The sequence below is a fragment of the Astyanax mexicanus genome, chromosome 20 (assembly GCF_023375975.1).
Source record: "Astyanax mexicanus isolate ESR-SI-001 chromosome 20, AstMex3_surface, whole genome shotgun sequence".
NCBI lineage: Eukaryota > Metazoa > Chordata > Actinopteri > Characiformes > Acestrorhamphidae > Astyanax > Astyanax mexicanus.
In genome coordinates, this window is record NC_064427.1 from 22,183,036 (window position 1) to 22,204,140 (window position 21,105).

The 21,105-nt window shown below is 40.9% G+C and overlaps 1 protein-coding gene across 2 annotated transcripts in view; it reads right to left on the minus strand.

The window, feature by feature from the left end:
- Positions 1-1,761: 1,761 nt before the first annotated feature.
- The window catches only part of aak1b (AP2 associated kinase 1b), a 35,430-nt gene continuing 16,086 nt past the window's right edge, over positions 1,762-21,105 (minus strand). Inside the window, exons 13-21 of one of the 2 annotated variants that reach the window (XM_049468369.1) lie at positions 20,520-20,695; positions 20,039-20,307; positions 19,768-19,848; positions 17,636-17,695; positions 17,429-17,533; positions 16,719-16,811; positions 16,063-16,173; positions 15,850-15,951; positions 1,762-6,501 (exon numbers count right to left, since the gene is read on the minus strand). In XM_049468369.1, the coding sequence (XP_049324326.1) occupies positions 5,921-6,501; positions 15,850-15,951; positions 16,063-16,173; positions 16,719-16,811; positions 17,429-17,533; positions 17,636-17,695; positions 19,768-19,848; positions 20,039-20,307; positions 20,520-20,695 (1,578 nt within the window). In that variant the 3' untranslated portion in view covers positions 1,762-5,920. Of the gene's footprint in view, positions 6,502-8,101; positions 14,622-15,849; positions 15,952-16,062; positions 16,174-16,718; positions 16,812-17,428; positions 17,534-17,635; positions 17,696-19,767; positions 19,849-20,038; positions 20,308-20,519; positions 20,696-21,105 lie in introns of those variants that run through there. The other variant, XM_049468370.1, reaches the window with a different exon arrangement.

Sequence of the window (21,105 nt, forward strand, 5' to 3'; positions counted from 1 at the left end):
ACCCCACACATTCCCATAGGTTTTAATGGCAAAACAGACAACTTTCAATCACGTTTTTTTCTAATATACTGTAATTCTACCTCCTTTATTTAAATGCAGCAGCTACTGTAACCTCTGCTTATATTGTCAAATTTTAATATCCCCACAGAATTCATTTTTTAAAACGTTATTCAGCTCTATTTAAAACAGGTGTGGTTATTGTAAGAGGGCTGGTTAGGGGCGGGACCAATAACAGACAGTCAGCTCCGCTCCGCTCTGGAGCCTGTGACCTCGAGGCAGCCCTCAGGGGCGGGGTTATTTAAATGAGTAGGTCTCCACAGTCTTTCTCCCTCCTCTGGTCTCTACTGCACGGACTCGGGTATCAGGATCGCCAACATGGCGGAAGATTTTGGCTTCATTTTCATTGAATGAATGAGAACGGCGACACGGCGTCCATCTTTTTTTACAGTCTCTGGGATGAACTGATAATACTGGAGGAAAATTCGCTATGCTTTAAACTCAATGAAGGAGGTCTGAGACAAATGTTTGGTCTGGGATTTCTAAAGAAGAGGGCGGGTCTATGAAAATCACTGTTCTGGCTCAGGAGTCCAGGTTCTGGTTCTGTATGTTTTTCCTAATACACTACTATAGTCGGTAGTTTGGGTTCTGCAGTCTAATTGGAGGGTTAGATGGTTATGTAAGAGCAGTGTGATCAGTGTGAAGCCGAGCGCCGGTTCCCTGGTTCTCCGGACGGTGGTTTGGAGCTGGAGCGGGTCGGGTTTATGGGTTGAATGTCTGGGTGGTGGAGTAATGCTGGATCGTTGGCTGCAGTCAGTTCTGTGGTTTTCTGGAACTTTCCGTCTGTACCTCAGCGCTCTGCAAATATGAGCTTCTGACTCCTCTGCATGGACGAGCAGAACCGCAGGGTTCTGAAGGTTCTCCAAAAAGAAACGTGTTTGTTGTTTGAACTAAAAACGATTATAAAACCAACAGAGAGCTCAGCAGTGTGTCAGATAGAGAGAGAGAGAGAGAGAGACAGAAATAAAGGAGAAAACAAGAGAGAAACAGGAAGTGTATTAAGAGTAAGTTAGGAGATTTAATCCACATTTTTGCATAAATAAAAAGTAATGTACCTTCTGACCTCATTATTAGTGACACTGCTAAATAAAACCACCAATATGTCACCAATTAAAGTTAAAGTTTCCATATTAATCACACATTTTAGTATCTTTAGTACCCAGAGGTGTGAAATAAAGAGGACAAATACTTTGTTCCCCTACTTAAAGCTCATGTCCATAAGTTTTGGGATTTAGGGTCCCCTCTGGTGAAAATGGGTAATTGCACCGAGCATGCGGAAGAATCATTTTAAACTGGGCGGGTGTGATGCGATCTTCTTTCAGAGCGGATGAATCCAATTCCAGGTTATGTTTAGTCAGAGAGAGAGAGAGAGTATTCTGTCAGAAATTTTATTCCTTCGTTTCTTAGTTTGTTTTACTATGGGTGAATGAGCTACTAAGCTCTGAGTTTCCTGGCCAGAAGAAGAACTCCACACACTCCCGATCCGACACCCCAGTTTTTTGAATGAATATATTAGGCTTAGCAGTGATGGTCGTTCCAGCACACTGGTACCATTACACACAATATTTTATCCCTTTTCCATTTAGAAATGCTAATGCTAATGTTAATACTTTTCATCCTGTTTGTTATCTTTCGTATTTGGTGGGAAGATGGTTGTTTGTTTTTGACCTGCTTTTCAGGGAAAAAAAGAGACAACACTCAGAGTTCTGATCTGAAAAGCCTTTATCTGAGCAGAACACAGTATCATCAATACAGCGATGAGTAGGAACATCCTGACCAGATAAGAATCATACGGTAGAATAAAAACAGAGACAGGCACAGAAAACTCACAGCGTCCAAAGTCGCAAAACATTCTCAATACAAGAACGCCAACGGCAAACGGTCCTGCGGTACAAACTCAGAATGGTTTCGTACGTTTTTCTGTGACCAGCATTACAAACCCACGCTTTCTTCTGGCCACAGATATTGTTTAATATACCAAAGTTTGCTTCAACCGTGTGATGTAATTGGCATCTGTTCAAAAAAATTCATTAAAGTTCATTAAATCTATTGGCTTCCAAAGCATTTGTCTCAATCTAAACCTGAAGGATAATAATGACCAGCCTGATACTTACAATAAGCCATGTTTCATTTTTTTAACCTCATATCATCAATAGTTTCATTACGCTTTAAATGAATCCAAATCAATCCAACAAAATCAATAGTTTTGTACTAAATACAGTTTTACAGATAGTTGTTTTTGTATTTATGTATATTTACCTCTATAATAATGATTACTATTGGGTAATGAAGTTCCTCGACTGTTGTAGTGTTGTGTTTTAGCAATAATTCCATTAAATGGAAATATTTTAACTGACGGAGTGTTAATAACCAATCACAGATCATATTTTTACTGCCTCTTTAACTCAAAAGCGTTCTATAAACAGCGATAATGGAACTGTGGTAAAACTTTATAGTGTTATAGAGCGAACCTCGAGTGTACTATTGCTTTAAGTCCCGATACACAACATTAATCTCACTGCGGTTCTGTTTACTGTTCCAACTACAGTACCGGTTCTACTGACAACCAGCCGGCCAAGCCCACGGCCACAGTACAGCATTACATCATCATAAAAAAAATAAAAACAATACAAATACAAACAATATCCAGCATTTTCTTCATATTCACATTTTCCTTCATGTTTCAGCACTGGCTACATGCGTACAATACTGCTAATGATATATATAAGGTTATGGTTAAATAATTTATATACAGATTTGATATACACATTAACAAATAATAAAAAAGGGTATACACCGCATATATATATCGTTCCATAATAATAATAATAATAATATAATACATCAGACCCATAGGCCTGCAGCACAGTAATCAATAATATGTAATAACTGATCACAGAATGGAACAGCTTCTCAAGATGTTCTTATTATATATCTGCCCAACTGAGGAGTTATTACACAGTTTTAATAAGCAGTTATTAATAAAAATGGCACAAAACTGTTTTCTCTTACAGATAGTGAAAGTGTGCGTATCGTCTGAAAGCGATACATACAGTTGCAAGAAAAAGTATGTGAACCCTTTGGGATTAGTTAGATTTCTGCATAAATTGGTTATTAAATGTGTTCTCATCTAAGTCACAACAATAGACAAACACTTTAACTAATACCACACAAAAAATTATATGTTTGCATGGTTTTATTGAACACAACATGTTAACATTCACAGTGCAGGGTAGAAAAAGTATTTGAACCCCTAGGACAGTGGTCACTAATAGGCGGACCGCGGTCCAGGTCCGGACCCAGACGTTGTCCAATGCGGACCCAAACCGATAAAAACTGCTGAGAAGGATTTAATTTAGACAGTGTTCATTTAACGCAGCGTAACATTTCTTGTTCACACTACAACGACGCAGCATTGGTCCCAATCACTTTCTCACCCTTTCTCTTGTCGCTTTGGGGCGTGTCGCCTGAAAGAGCATGCAGTTTATCTCCCACCAGCAAGCATGTGTAAAGTTGTAGTTCAGTGCTGTGTATGAACCAGATGCTGTTCTTTTTTTATCGCCCGGTGAACCCTGCTAAAACATCCAGTGCTCCCCTCTGCCAATCAGATCTGTGCAGACCGCTGCGGCCGGGAAAATCAGACTTAATAAAGAGATAGGTAGCTTGAGAACTGGCGGAAAAACGAGAACGGGCGGAAACTAAAGACACGCCAGGTGCGAGAGAGAGAGAGAGACAGGGAAGGAATGTACAAAAAATCTGTCCCGAGAGGCATTTTATTATATATATATATATATATATATATATATATATATATATATATATATAAAATGCACAAGTTAACACTGGCTACTGTCCGGACCTTGGACTGACAAAATTTTCTCCAACTGGACCGTACTGAATTCTAATTAAAGACCCCTGCCCTAGGATAATGACTTTTCTAAGAGCTAATTCCCAAGTTTACCAAGACATTTTGCAGGAAGACCATCTCTCCGCCAACTGAAGCTCAACAGAAGATAGAGGATGCAACAGGACAATGGCCCAAAACATAGAAGTAAATCAACAACCAAATGGCCTTAACAGTGGAAAATACTGGGCCTTCTGGAGAGTCCTGACCTCAACCCAATTGAGATGCTGTGACATGATGACCTCAAGAGAGCGATTCACACCAGACATCCCAAGAATATTGCTGAACTGAAACTGAAGTTTTGTGAAGAGGAATGCTCCAAAGTTCCTCCTGACTGTTGTGCAGGTCTGATCTGCAACTACAGGAAATGTTTGGTCGAGGTTTTTGCTGCCAAAGGAGAATCAACCAGTTATTAAATCCAAAGGTTCACATATTTTTTCCACTCTGTGCTGTAAATGTTATTACGCTGTGTTCAATAAAACCATGCAAACATATACTTTTTATGTGTGCTATTAGTTTAAGCAGACTGTGTTTGTCTATTGTTGTGACTTAGATGAAGATCAGAACACATTTAATGACCAATTTATACAGAAATCCAAGTAAGCCCAAAGGGTTCACATACTTTTTCTTTCAACTGTATCTGTATTAGTATAGTAATGAAGCTTTTAGTTTTTAATTGAAGCTCATCAATTGATACAGGATCAAATTAATTCATTTTTATTCCCTTCAATATCCGTCGAATGTTAACGTTCGATCCACATCTATACCATCTATACCCACATGTCGTCGCTGTCCAACGAACACATCCATACCCCATCCTCATCCATTCCCACACCTGTAGCGATTGTATTATTGATCAGTTCTGTGGGAGGCTGTGTGAGATGTACTGGGTGTGTATGATTGGCAGAAGCAGGAGTAAAGTGCTGCAGGGGGGCGGAGCTGAGGTAGGCACTGCCCATAACACCCCCTCAAACAGAGAATTCAGCTAAATCTCGCCCCCTTCGCCCAGCCCCCATCAATATAGTCGACCACCTGAGGCACGTCTGATCTGAAGCTTCTGTAGATTAAAACTGGAGCTATGAGGCTAATGCTAGACACTAATGGAAGCTTACAGCCCACCAATTAGCATAGTGCTAACCGCATATTTAATCCTTTACATTACACTGATCCACGACACTAATCTACACTAATGTAGCTACTAATTAAAGCTTACAGCCCATCAATTAGCATGGTGCTTACAGCAAGCCTACATCATCTGTATTACACCAAGCTACGAGGCTAATCTTGGCTTATGTAGCTCTTAATGAAAGCTTATATCCCACAATTAGCATAGTGCTAACTGCATGCCTAAATGATCCACATTACACCAAGCTAAGAGGCTATTGTAGGCTAAAGTAGCTGCTTATGGAAGCTAATAGCCCAACATTTAGCACAATGCAAACTACATACCTACATTATCCATATTACACCAAGCTATGAGGCTAATGTAGCTGCTTATAAAAGCTAAAAGCCCAATATTTAACATGGTGCTAACTGCATGCCACAATCCTTCACCATACACTGATCTATGAGGCTAATGTGTCTGCTAATGGAAGCTACAGTAATAGCCCAACAATTAGCATGATGCTAACTGCATGCCAAAATCCTCCACTTGTCATTGATCTATGAGGCTAATGTGTACTAATGACGCTAATGTAGCTCATAATGTAAGCTTATAACCCACCAATTAGCATAACGGACGCTAACTGTATTCTAAACCATCAATGTTACACCCCTTATCATCTCTCATTGGCTGCATTTCACTGAACCTACTGTCAATTATCAACACCAGAGAGTCTATCAGTAAAGTGGGTGTGGTCGATGCTATGACTCCGCCCACACTAAAACAATGCTAACCTCAGGCACCAGACATGAATCAGCTGCTCGACTGCATTTAGGGTTTTTAGCTGGACTGATGTTTTAAGGCTTCCCTTGGGTTCCTCTGGGCTGGAAGGGAGCAGATAGGAACGGGTCCATCACGGCTCGAAGTCCGATGGTCCACGAGTGGAGCGGGCCGACGGGGACAGAGCTGACCGCCGCCTGCTGACCCACGCTGGACACCACGCGGTGCGCTGCGATTGGCTGCTGTAGGATGCCCGCATCAGGGCAGCGCGGTGGCCGAATGTGGCTCCACACCGGGGGGTGTGCCACAAGACCCGGTTCTCCGCCCGCAGGTTGAGTCCGAAACTGCAGGGAGGAGTCGGTACGCGGTCCGAATGGCGCCCGGAGGAAAATGTCCTGAGCTGCATTTCTCTGCGGCTGGGGAAAGGGGGCGCTAGTGAACACATCCCGCCCATCGTGAGGGAAAGGAGCACTGGAGAAAATGTCTATTGGGGAGCAGCGCTGTTCCAGACCTGCAGGGGGCAGCATGGAGTCAACACAGGAAGCCAAAGTAGCCTGAGCATCCTCTAAAGCAGCCAGGCTCGTCCAATCAGCAGTCTGATCCAAACTTGGACCTCCAGAACCGTCTGACACAAAACCGTTCACTCCAACTGGACCACCTGTACAGAGAGGAAAGAAGAGACTGATCAGCTAAATTGAAACTCATTTAGAGTGATGAGTTTTCTTAACTCGTTCAGAGTGTGGGTTTGTTTGAGAGATGAGCTTGTGCAGAGTGGGGGTTTGTTATAGAGATAGACTAGTTCAGAGTTGGGGTTTGTTTGAAAGATACACTCGTTCAGAGTGGGGGTTTGTTAAAGAGATAGACTAGTTCAGAGTGGGGGTTTGTTTGAGAGATGGACTAGTTCAGAGTGGAGGTTTGAGAGATGGACTCGTTCAGAGTAGAGGTTTGAAAGATGGACTCCTTCAGAGTGGGGGTTTGTTTGAAAGATGGACTCTTTTAGAGTGGGGGTTTGGTTTGAGAGATGAACTCGTTCAGAGTGGGGGTTTGTTTAAAAGATGGACTCGTTCAGAGTGGGGGTTTGTTTGAAAGATGGACTTGTTTAGTGTGGGGGTTGTTTGAAAAATGGACTCGTTCAGAGTGGGGGTTTGTTTGAGAGATAAACTCGTTCAGAGTGGGGGTTTGTTTGAGAGATGAACTCATTCAGAGTGGGGGTTTGTTTGAGGGATATTTGCATGTAAAACTGTTTATTTCTGTAGGCTTCAGAGCAGTTTATTGGCTTGGCTTAGAAGAAGTGTGTGTAAGTAACAAGTAAAGCAATTATAATGGAGAGCAGTGCATTCACACTATAACAGGAGATTGGCAGAAATCATCATACAGCACAGAGATAATGAGCAGAGCGTGTGGTGAAGTAAAGCTTACCTGGAATAATAACGGCTGTTACCAGGAATGTAAACGCATAAAAAAAAATATTGTTTTTATTGTTAACATGATAAAACTGCAACCTAAAGACTACAGCGAGCCAACATACATGAATTCAATACCGATCCCCAAACAGCCGGTTTTTTGACACCTTTTTCTTAATTGTACCAAAAAAAAAAAAAAAAACATAAAGGGCTAATTATTCCCACACAACGTATTTGTTTAACAGCATTACTTGTGCTTAAACTACAAATATTTTTCCTTAAGCATACTTCTGGACGCAGTTTAGTTTTTAAGAGCTCTCTTTAAGAAATATCAGCATCAGGATCAGCAACATTAAATTGTATTTATATTAGTGGTGTCAATTACTTAACAATGAATAATAATCATGATTTAGAGTGAGAGCACAGTGATGTTGTGGAATAAATAAAGTGTGGATGAATGTTTTAAAGTAGAACCAGACTTTAGAGCATCTCCACATGTTTACCTTACTCTCAGCATTTCTGGCCATAGGATGCCACCCACAAGACACTGCTGGATATTTCTGATTGGTGGACTATTCTCAGTAGTATTCCTAGTAGAGTAGTAGAGTCCTTAGGCTAGATAGCATTAATGAATAAATAAACAACAAAAAATAATATCCAGGTGTATAATTGTTTTTTTTGACTAAGTACTAAGGAAACCTTTGTTCAAAACCGAGGATGCACAGCAAAGGCAGTGGCTTTCATACTGTTCATATCAATCTATATCAAGTTACAATGTATAAAGCAGTAAATGAAGCACAAGTTTTTGATATAATACATGAATTAAAAAACAAAGGTATTAAAGACGAGTCAGACTTTACTTTCACATGTACATGTTTATTGAACACCCCTTTTCTTTGTTTATTTTGTTTGTTTTTCACAAAAATAGAAGGTGCACATGGAGTCGTCTCTGCTCTAACACGGGGGCGGGGCTTTTTTCGGGGGGATTTTTGCTACGAAGCCCAGAGACCGTTCCAACCCCAGCGATCAACAGCGTAATAAATAGCATTTATTATTATTTTTTCCTCCCAACATGAAGAGCTTTAGCACACGAAAGGAAACCTGGGAACGTTTGCACAACTACACGAGTCAAAACTCTACCAGCAAGACCTCTACTGCACTACAGTGGAGCTTCTACGAGCAGATGGGCGGGATTGCATAGGGTTAACGAGAGCTGTACAGAGGGAACACCAGCTCAATCTCCTCAATACGGAACGCTTTCATCTGCACCAGCTACAGCACACTCACTGTTTAACACCACAGTCTGGAGGAACATCAGGGTCCACCAGCTCCCCCACTCTCAGATCTCTACATCATCATCATCATCAATATCGATCATCCAAGAAGATATGAATGATATCTGAAGTACTTTAGTTTTAGCACTGAAGCTATATCGCTAAATAAGGCTAAAGGCTGCATGCTAAGGTCCTGGTTTTGTAGGTCCATGCCCTTCATGTTTTATTAATAATGCACTGAAATTGATCGTTTGGGCAAAAAACAAACAAAACGTTTCTTTAAATACTGAACACACAGACTGAAACTTAACATATAAATGTAGAACTGGTTAGCAACATCAGCTTCATAGCTCCAGTATTAGCTAAACTAAAGGAAACATATGTCTTGGTTGTAGAACGAGAGGAAACTGGTGAATCCTGACCCCCCCCCAGTTAAAACCAGCAGAGAGACCAGAGCTCCCGCAGCAGAACATCAAGCACCCTTTAGATCAAAGATGATTAACATCTATCAGGATCAATAATGTGGATCAATGGCTCAGTTTATGACTAGCTAACATTATACATGTACAGTTCAGCATCATCACTCAGACACATTATTACTCCCACTGAGAAGAAAAGAGCAGAGAAGAGAAAAGAGGAGAAAAGAGACAAGCTGAGCTGAGACAAGAGAAGATGAGATGAGAACAAAAGAAAATAGATGGGACAAGTAGAAAAGAGAAAAAGCAGTGATGAGATGAGACCAGAAGAGCCAAGATAAGTAAAGAGTAAATGTGATGACGAGTCAAGAAGAGAAGAGATGAAATGAGAAGCAATGAGAAAACAGAAAACAGAAAAGGTGTGACGAGTTAAAACGAGAAAACAAGAGACGAGAAGAGAGAAGGAAGAGATGATTACAGAAAAGTTGAGATGAGATGAGACTAGAAGAGACACCATATAAAAAACCCGAAATGAGTCGAGAAAAGAAGAGAAGAGACAAGGTGAGACGAGAGTCAACAGGATGAGAACAGACAAGATGTGGTGAGTGACAGAGCTATCCGGTGAAATGAGAAGAGAAGATACTGTAAGAAATGAGTTCAAGAGAAGATAAAGAACAAGACGATTAGAACAGAGAAGAAAGGAGAAGGCTGTGCTTATAGTAGAGGTGCCTGTAACATCTTTAAGAGCTCTTTCATGTAACACACACACACACACCAATCAATACATTGTTTTGATTAAATTCAATAATCAAAAGCAGGGCTGTGTTCTGATATGCGTCTGCTCTGAGAGAAATGTGCAAAAAGATACCGCCACTGACACATACCCGGCACTGGCATCATTACTAGTACTGGCACTCTTACTGCCATATGACCACTGGCAGCAGCACTGGCAGCAGCACTGGCAGCAGCACTGGCAGCAGCACTGGCAGCAGCACTGATTCGCCCAACACAATTTTATACTCTCTTGAATTGATTTGATTGTTTTGATATGTTCCCTGTTAACCGTAATAACAAAGTTCAGGGTTCTGGTTCTGGTTCTGCACAGGTCAGTACTGCTTACATACTGTAAATAAAGGTTCTCCTGTAGAACGTTGTCAGTTTCAGCTTCTGCAGCATTTCCCCCATTAACAAAACAAACTCCGATCATCTCGACCCAACAGTTCCTGTAGATACCAATACAAATGTCCAGTCGTCCGAGCGTGGGTGTGTCCATAGCATTAGCCCCGCCCCTCCCCGTCCAGTTTACGCCGTGTTGATCACTGACGGTAAAGGAGAGACGCTGGGAAGAGAGCGAGAAGTTCCGTACACCTTTACACACTCTCTCTCTCTCCTGCTCACATGGTCCGTATCGGTACCCAATCAGTACCGCAGTCGTCCTCTGTCCCAGTACAAGTAAGGGTTTACACAGCGCCCCCTACAGACACTACAGACACACAGCATCACCACAGACTGAAATAAACCAACAAAATCCAACAGAAGGAAAATCAGCCGCCGGATAAAGATTGTCCTTTTCCCATTTTCCATTTTCGCGGAACAGCAGCACAGAGGAAACGCAAATAAAGAAATAAAACAGGATTTTTTTTTTTTTTTTTACATTCGCAAACACGGCTCAACACATAAAGACCAAGATAATAAAGATCTGCTCAATATTATATGACTGATATACATATATCTGTATTTATATTTATATGGATACTCATTTCATACATTCATTCTCTTACACTCTATTCATATTCACATAGAATCTTAACCATATATATCAAATATTTCTTTAAAGCAATTTGTTGTATCATTTACTACAAGGGCAGGAATGCAGGACGGTACAGCCCTGTTTGGGCGGGGCCAGTTTTACACAGGGAGGTGGGGCCAGTGGAATTATTAATGTTTACACATTGATGTCATATACCTTCAATTATATCTTTAAGGTTCTACAAAGGGTTCTATAAGTGATGGCATTAAGAAATCTTCATATCCACTTCTCTAGACATTTTAAACAGAGCACACTTTCTTCCTATGTGGCATTAATGTGGAAAATGAGCTTTCTTGGGTTTTGTTTTTCTCAAAAAGAAAAATTCTTCTGTAGGTGATGTCATAGGTACCACTTTTAGTTCCATAAAGGAGCCATTTGTTTGTGGAAAGAACCTTCATATGATGTTTCTATCATGTTTCTAGTTCCTTAATCCACATCTTTAAACCTTTTGAACATTTTAATTGAACATTATAAAATTTATTATTATTATAATATTTATAATGTTATTCTACCATTCTGCAAAGCCACATATATTCATTTAAAATGATTAAATAAGTGGTCTGGTAGGTCCCAGGACATTTTTCTGGCTGGGAATTCTTGCTAGAATCACCAGATTCATACACTCTGAATTAAGACTGCACCACAATGCATGTTTTAAAAGTACTTTTAAAAGTGCTCTTATCTATTCTCACCAAAACCTTACAGAACAGCTACTTCTTTAGTTTATTTAATATTTTATGAAGTTTTATTTTGGAACTGAAAGTGGTGCTTCTAATATATAAAACTCAAAGAAACCTGTATTTCAAAAAGGTCGTTTTGAGTGGTGCGGATTGTACAAGCCTGTGGAAAACGTGGAGAACCTCAACAGGTTCCCACACTCTCAGACATGAAATATAGGTACTGTCGTGTTCCTGTACCTTATTTTGAATAACTCCGTTAGCCGAGCTCCCAGTGTAAAGCTGAGCCGTGTAAACAGAGCTGCAGACTGATTTATACACAGGGGCACAGATCACTAAAGGGGGCGGGGTCAGATATTGCAGATATACATCAATTTACATTTACAATTCTGGACCAACGTACAACATCAATAGAGTTATTTACAGGGGACGGAGGGGTGGAGGCAGGGTGATAATGATTATGAAGTTATGATGAAGATCGATGACGATGATTGTGTGGAAATGATTAAAGTCCTTGGGACTCACTGCCCTTTAATTCTCACACTTATAACGGCTTTATAAGACTCTGACTGTAGAAATCTGCGGGATGCCAAAAGTTTCATTTTGATTTTCTAAGATTTTCTTAAGTTACAGCTAAACGTACGCAGGGATCTATTTAACGGCTTATTCCATCTTAAGCCTTTACGATGACTGATGTCTGAATAAATGTTGATTTATGTTCATTACAGGTGTAATAAAAGGCTTTTGCAGATTTTATAAGGTTTAAAAATGAATAAACAGGAAAATATTACAAATATTCTTTGTCGATTTACAGCAAACTAAACATACTGAAGCCTACTGTTTTTTTTTTACTTACTTTACTGAGGGTGGAGCTAAACTGCTGCTGTAGGTTGATCACATGAAGCTATGAACTGCTGTAGGCTGAATGGGTGGAGATCTAAACTGCTATAGGTTGAATGGTAGAGCTAAACTGCTGCAAATCGAGAAAGAAAGGATGGTCATTTGGCTCATGAAGGTCAACGTCTCCAAATGTTTTTAGGTTTTCTTTTACTCAAATTCGAAACTGCCTTGCTGACTTTGGGACTAGACTAGCTAATGCTAAGCTGACACTGATCCCTGACATGTTTGGCTCAGAATGCGCTCATCTTCACACAGGTGACAATAACACACCTGTGTCTTTTCAAAAACAAGCTTCACTTGTTGGCACGATTTACTCTCAGGGCCAAAGGCACAAAACATACTTCACCCAAACACACACACACAACTCAACATATGTTCTTACTAAAGGTATTTTTTTAGGGTAATGTACAATTAAAAGCACTCAGTGCTGAGAAGGGGGCGCTAGAGCACAAATCTAGAGATGGACCGATCAGTGTTTTCGGAGCTCATCACAAATACTGATCAAGGGAGGGGCTAGAATCTGTTGCGTTTGCAGAATGTTTCTATGGTTAGTGATGTTTGTTAGCTCTGCTGTGTTGCTGTGTTAATAGCTACTCACTGTATGAGCTGAAATCCATATTTCCTTCTCTAGACAAATAATAGTGTCTCTAAATAGGATTCCACTACGACAGTTGACTGCAAAAAGCACAGCAGCAATATAAACCAACTTGGCTCTTGCAGTAGCACCCCCTAGTGCCTCCTCTGAGAATGCAGATTCGATTGCTTTATAAAATGAATCATAACACATTTTAGAATGCAGCTACACACAAATCCCAATCAAGGTAGCTTGAAGCACCTGCGTTCACATATTTGTGTGAAGTATGTTTCGGCCTTAACTAGCTCAGCACTGCAACACACACTCTTACAATACACACTCACACTCTTACAATTCACACACACACACACACACACCCTCTTACAATACACACACACTCTTACAATACACACTCACACACTCTTACAATACACACACACTCTAACAATACACACACACACTCTTACAACAACACACACACACTCTTACAATACACACTCACACTCTTACAATACACACACACAATCTTACAATACACACTCACACTCTTACAATACACACACACAATCTTACAATACACACACACACTGTTACGATACACACACACACACACACTTACAATACACACTCACACTCTTACAATACACACTCACACTCTTACAATACACACTCACACTCTTACACACTCACACTCTTACAATACACACTCACACTCTTACACACTCACACTCTTACAATACACACTCACTCTTACACACTCACACTCTTACAATACACACTCACACTCTTACAATACACACTCACACTCTTACAATACACACTCACACTCTTACAATACACACTCACACTCTTACACACTCACACTCTTACAATACACACTCACACTCTTACAATACACACTCACACTCTTACAATACACACTCACACTCTTACAATACACACTCACACTCTTACAATACACACTCACACTCTTACAATACACACTCACACTCTTACAATACACACTCACACTCTTACAATACACACTCACACTCTTACAATACACACTCACACTCTTACAATACACACTCACACTCTTACAATACACACTCACACTCTTACAATACACACTCACACTCTTACACACTCACACTCTTACAATACACACTCACACTCTTACACACTCACACTCTTACAATACACACTCACACTCTTACACACACACACTCTTACAATACACACACACACACCTCCTGTGGCCAACACAACTCAAATATGAAAAATACAAATATATCCTACAGTTCTTCAGAAACCAAACAACCTTACTCATATATTACGAACATGATTGTGACCACCCAGCAGGTGGCGCACAAACCTAAAACGAGTCTGTGATGAAAAGATGAACAAAAGATAAAATGAAGGCGAGATGAAACCCGAACAGATGAATAAGAAAAGGAAGAAAAGGCAGAAGGTGATACAGCGATGGCGAAAAGAAAAAAGGAAGAGAGGGATAATGGCGGGTGTTGGACGGAAGCCAGGCAAAAGAACGGAAGATTGAATGGGCTAATGAATGGAGGGATGGGATAATAGATGGCTGGATTGACAGATAAAGAGAGGAGAAGCGAGAAGAGTTCTGCAGGCTGTGCGGATCTACAGGTCGATCAGCTGGTCCACCAGCAGCAGTGAACGGGCCAGGCTCGGCAAACTGGACTCAGAACCGCCGCTGGAGCTGTGGGAGGAGCCTCCTGAGAGGAGAACAATAAAACAGCCACAAGGGGGCGCAAGAGCATAGGAGAGGGGGGGAGGCAGGAGGGCAGGAACAAGAGTGAGAGAGAAATAAAAAGAGAATAAGAAAGACAGAGAGGAAAGAAGAAAGAAAACGAGAGTTACGCAAATGAAATTTCTCTTTAATTCAGGAGCTTTCCAGTTCATCACCTTAACTTTTAATACTTTACATTTTTACACACTAAAATAACTATAAACATTACTATTATTTTCCTGTGTTCCTTGTGTTGATCAAAAACGATATTTGATTATTTATTCAACAGTTTTAAGATTATGTCATGTTCAGTTGTGGTGTAATGATGCACTAAGGTGAAAACTTGTGGGAACAGATGATTCCAAAGTAAAAAAGTGCTGCTTATCCAGCAATAAATTTGTTTTTTCTAAGAGTGATTCCAGTGGCTTTACTTTGGGTGAAGTTTAAATGTGATTAATCTGCTGCATTCACTGCAGGTTTCTGTGGTTAGTGATGTTTGTGAGCTCTGCTGTGTTGCTGTGCTAATAGCTACTCACTGTGTTGGCTATAATATGCACTCTGTGGAGGGGAATCTGGTTAATAGGGTTAAGCTCTTTACACTCTTTCTTCCACAAGACACACAAGTCTTACACATGCAGTCTACACTGCCGTAGGTTAAATAGTTGGAGCAATACTGCTGCAAAAAAAGCATGTTCACTCAGCTTATGAAACTCTGCCTCCCTAAAGTCTCCTTCTAAAGACTAAACAACAAGACTGCATGAAGGTTTAAACTGCAAACAGGAAAAGTTGCTACTTCAGTGCACTAGGTGGTGCTGTATGTAGTTTTATTATTTAAACAGGGAGGCATAAGTAGTCTAGTCATTTACTCCCAACAGCCAGAAATCCTTCCACATAATTGTCGTCATTGTTTACAAATTGAAGAGTTTTAAAGATGGATGTGTCCCAAACCGCACACTACGAGTCTGAGTTTGTATCTTAGGTATTTACGAATGCGAGCAGCTAAAGCTAAAACTCCGGAGACAGCGTCAAACTTACAGAAACCCAGTTTGGAGAATTATTTATTCCTTCAGCTGAGAATGAATCAGAGAGCACTGTTACATCTCTACTGACAGCTCTGTATTAGACACCAGAGCTGTAAATTTATTCATCATGAGATGAGATGATATATTTAATGTGAGATGTTTAGGAAGGTGTGATGTAGCAGATCTGATTACCTTGCGAGGTTTTGGAAACCAGCACTGGAATCGGATCAAACTCATCATCTGCGCTCTTCTCAGGGCTCGCAGCATCAAAGCCGGAGATCAAACAGGACGAGTCTGCACAAAAATTTATATAATGTTTATATAATAATAATGACATTATTATTATTATTCCTATTATTATAAGTGTGAGTAATATTCTCTCCCACTAAGCAATCTTCCCCTCACCTGCCATGCTCTGGGAGGAGCCTCCTGAGACAGGTGCAAACTCATCTAGGCAGGGGGCGGGGCCAGATGTGAGAGGACCTCCCAGAAGAGACTCTTCACCAACCAGAGAGTCTGGAGGCAGAAAATTAAGAAATTCGATTTTTAATGGAATATGTTAAAATTCCAGATTATAAAACATTGTTCACTTGCCCAGGCCAATCAATCAATATATCAATAAATCAATCCTTATTTTCACCTTGGGACACATTGAAGTTTACACATATTTTCACATTTTTAACTTTAACATAAAAATCAACTTTTAAATCATGTTAACCTATAATAACAAACTTCATAAACAAATCGAAGTAATTTAGAGATTTAGAGATCAATAAAAAGCTAAATTTATAAATAATAATGAACACAAAACAAAAAAATAATAGAAGACTGGTTGTATCAAACAATAATGTGAATGGTAGAGATCAAATAAAAAGATAAAAAAAGGAAATAAGACAAGCAAAAGGACGAAAGATGGTTTGAAATTAAAAGTTTAAAATGATTTAGTGACTCCAATGAGCTGGATTTATTTAGTCCAAAAAATGTAACAAAATTTCTGAGAAAACCTAAAAAACTTTGCAAACTATTACATTAAACCGCTCTAATGTTGCTCCTGTATTTACCTGTTATTACTGCTGCACCTGCGTCCATCTGCACTGGATGAACCTGAGGAGCCTCCAGCCCAGGAATCAAAGAGTCCACACAAGCAACCAGACCTGAGGGAGAGAGAGAGAGAAAGAGGGAGGGAGAGAGAGAGAGAGAGAGAGAGAGAAAGAGGGAGAGAGAAAGAGGAAGAGAGAAAGAGGGAGAGAGAGACCAAAAGCCATATTTCAGTGTAATCTACAGGTGCACCAAGCAGCCTGATTAAGGGTGTGTCAGTGTGTCTTTGCTATTGTAACGACAGGAAAAGTACACTTTGCACGTCTCGAAACGTTCAAATAGCATGCACTAATTCTCTTAATTAAATCACACCAATCAGCAAGTCATTTACCATTCCCTTTAAGAGTCAGGTGCACTCTGACTTTGGCGGATTGCCAATTAACAAGATATATTCACACGCACTGTACTAATTTTTAACTATGCAGGTGGAAGTTGCAAAAATAGAATGCTGGCTAGCAAAGAGCATCACGACGCACCTTACAGAGGGTTTAGGACAGGATGTGATTTCAAACAGAGTCACTAGTCGCTGTTCACACGGACAATTCTAGCCAGACATCCCCGGCACTCTGACCCGTGTTCTATCAAACCCACTTACAAGGTAACAAACACCTCACAACTTATACAGCTGTGGGCGTTCCCATGCCCTAGTCCCGAGGTTAGTGTCGTGCTTTACCGTCTCTGGAGTCCTCCACGGAGCTACCGAACGGGTCAGACATGGACAGCAGATCCGGCAGCATCAGAGATGCGTCCGGAGACTTCAGCCCCTCGATCAGCTTCTCTATACCAAAACACATCAATCATAATCAATAAACTACATATACTGATCAATTACACTGATCTCACACTGTCCTCCTCCCTTACACACACACAGCTGACTTACCTGGAACTGCCAACAACCCAGGACCTCCGTCCAAACCCAGAATATCAGCAGGTCTTTCAGCTGTAGGAAGAGAAAGAGGGATGGTAAAGATAATTAAGAAGTTACTTAAAGGATAATTTCATAGTTTTGAGTTTTTGAGTTGATTTGCAGCCTAAAACCACTGCACTACCTCAGAGACTGAAAAAACATAACCAACATAACAGAAGAATTTCAGAGGTATCTGTGCTTCCAGCATTTCCTCAGATGGAGTATTTCAGTATCTGTGCACACTGAACATTTTCTTCATATTTACCACTATATTAAATACGCTGCTTGTGATTTTCTTTTGCACATTTTGTACCAGTCTATAGTTGGGACACCTTCTCTCATTCAGTGTTCTTCAGTATTTTTTCATTTACCGTATTTTTCGGATTATAAGGCGCACTTAAAAACTTTTAATTTTCACAAAAATTGACAGTGCGTCTTATAATACGGTGCGCCTTTTGTATGGATTTTACTCGTCAGGTTGTAAGGAGCAGTAAACACACACTCCGTGCAGCGTTATAGAGAGTTTCAGTGCTATACAGAGTCCAGAGCCGTGCAGCTCCGAGGCTGAGCAGCAATAGCATTAGCTAGATGCTAACCGCTAAGCTAGCTAGCTTATTCACTGAGATCAGTATTATCTAAATTTTACTCGTCAGGTTGTAAGGAGCAGTAAACACACACTCCGTGCAGCGTTATACAGAGTTTCAGTGCTATACAGAGTCCAGAGCCGTGCAGCTCCGAGGCTGGAGCAGCAAATAGCATTAGCTAGCTTATCCACTGTTCAGAGATCAGTATTATCTAAATTTTACCCGTCAGGTGTAAGGAGCAGTAAACACACACTCCGTGCAGAGCCGTGCCGCTCCGAGGCTGGAGCAGCAATAGCTAGATGCTAACCGCTTAGCTAGCTAGCTTTTTCACTGTTCAGAGATCAGTATTTTCTAAATTTAGCACTTTTAATACTGCTGGAGCAGTATTATTAGAGTTAGATGCTAATCGCTAAGCGTTCACCGTTCAGAGGTGAGTTATCGGCCTGTAAGTCTGTGCTGCTTTGCCTGGCTATCATTAGCTAGATGCTAAGCGCTAACTCTCTCAGAGGTGAGTTTTATCAGCCTGTAATCTGCTTGTTTACCGTGTTAAAACAAGCTACGGGGGACGAATCGCTAGCTAATATCTCACTGTCTTACCAGAACACGCAGGATTACTCAGTGTAACGCTGTCGTTTAAATTTGGGTTAACTTTACTAGTTTAGGTGACTAGCTAGCGTGCTAGCGGATAGCTATGCTAACGCTGGTGCAGCAAGCCTTAGTGGACATCTGGAAATCTAAGCTTACTGTAAATAAACTGAAGCACGTTACTCACCCAAATAAACAGTTTTCAGGAGAGGAATCTGTGTAGATTAATATCCAGCACTCGTTTGACTTTGAAAGAGCTAGATTTGTATACGGAGACGCTCCACCGGCAAGCGACCACCCCCGGTGGGGGAAGGGAAACATGGCGCCACCCCTGTTCACTTTGATATAGGCACCCTTTCTAGTGTCACTTAACGCGCCTTATAATGCGATGCGCCCTATGTATGGAAAAATAGCAGAAAATAGGCGTTCTTTGATAGTGCGTCTTATAATACGGTGCGCCTTATAGTCCGAAAAATACGGTAATTTATTTTCTACATTGTAGATTAATAATGAAGATATTTAAATGACACATATGGAATTACGTAAACTCTCCTACAGTAAACAGTAAAACCTAAACCTGATGAACTGAGATGGTGATTTGAGGTGATTTAATAGGGATGAGCTGGAGCTTCTGCAACTATTTTTCAGCACCTCCAGAAACTTTTTCAAGACACTGAGAAAACTATTCCAGGTGACTCTCCCTCATGAAGACACTGAGATTAAAATACCAAGAGTGTGCAGATCTGTCCTCAAAGATAAATGACCTATATAGGAGAATTTAAATTATGAAACATATTCTGGTTTATTTAACACTTTTTTTTACTAAATAATTCTGCATGTGTACCTGTACAGCTTTAATATAGTGTTCAATATTACATTTACGATGTAAAAAAAAGAAAGAAACTCAGAAACTTTTGACTGGTACTGTAAATTTACCTGCAGGTTGAGGGATGGGTTCAACAGCATCCAGTCCAGGAAGAAGCTCCTCTGTGCAAACAAGGGGAGGCTCCGCAGATTCTACACACAAACACACACAATTATTTTCAGTTCCGTTTACTGTTCCGTTTAAAATTTAAGATCTTCACCTCACATCACACCTGTTTATTTTAGTATTTCTGATTAACAAAACAGCTAAACAAATCTGATTGGCTGTTCAGGAATGTCACCTGATACACTGAGATGACTGATATATGTAGAGGAGTGTTACCATCGACGAGTTTGGCGAAGTCTTTGTTGAGAAGCTCCTCGGCCGTCAGCTTGGAGAAGTTGTCGTCTCCGAAGGGGTTCCAGGAGGGCTGGTCCGGGGGGCTGCTCACACTCACGGCCGTGGGGGCCGGCTGGGGGGCAGCGGGGGTGGCAGGAGTAGAGGGGGCGGCAGGGGTGGAAGGGGGGGCTACAGCGCCGCCCTGCTGGCCAGGTTCATACACGCTCTGCTGAGAGGACTGTGGAGAGTTGGACGGAGTGGCGCTCTCTGACCTGCAACAGCAGAGAGTCGTAACACCAATATGTACTGTAGATATTAGTGGTGGGCAACACGGCTCTATATATATCTATATATATCACAGTGTTTTAGAGTATGTTTGTGGTAACAATATTCTTGCTGATACAACACAAATAATAAAAAATACTTTATTAATTTCAAGAATATATTACTGCAACAAAAAAAATTTTCAGTGCACGTTTCTCACTTGGACTTGTTGAGGTTAGCCTCGGCGCTGGCGGCCTGCAGCTGCTGCGTTGATTGGCTGACGGGAACTCCGAACATGGAGCTGTGTGTGACATCACTCTGGATCCGCCTGTGTCCCGCCTTCTGGGCCGTCCGGGGGGAAGAGGGCGGGGTCTGAGATAGACCGGGCGTCACAGGCTGCAGGAAGGGAGGTAAAAATAAATAAATAAATCAATAGAATTAAGTAAAATAAAAAAAATAATGTATAAGACAGATGTGAATTTGAATTAAAGTAGGCTACTAATTATCTAAATTTCAAAAGTGTGTATGATATCAGCGCTGTTTATTTAGCCTGCTCAGCTAGTGGCTGTAACACACTCGCTTCAGTGGTAACAATACATAGTACTTTACTTTAACCCAGGCGTGTGTGTGGTGGGTGTGGGTGATGTGTCAAGTGAGTGTGGTGTGACAGGTGTGTGTGGCAGATAAGGTTGATGTGGCAAGTAAGGGTGATATGGCAAATGTGTGACAGGTGAGGGCTATGTGGCAGGTGAAGGTGATTGTTGTGTGGCAGGTATGTGTGTATGTGTGTGGCAGGTGAGGGTTAA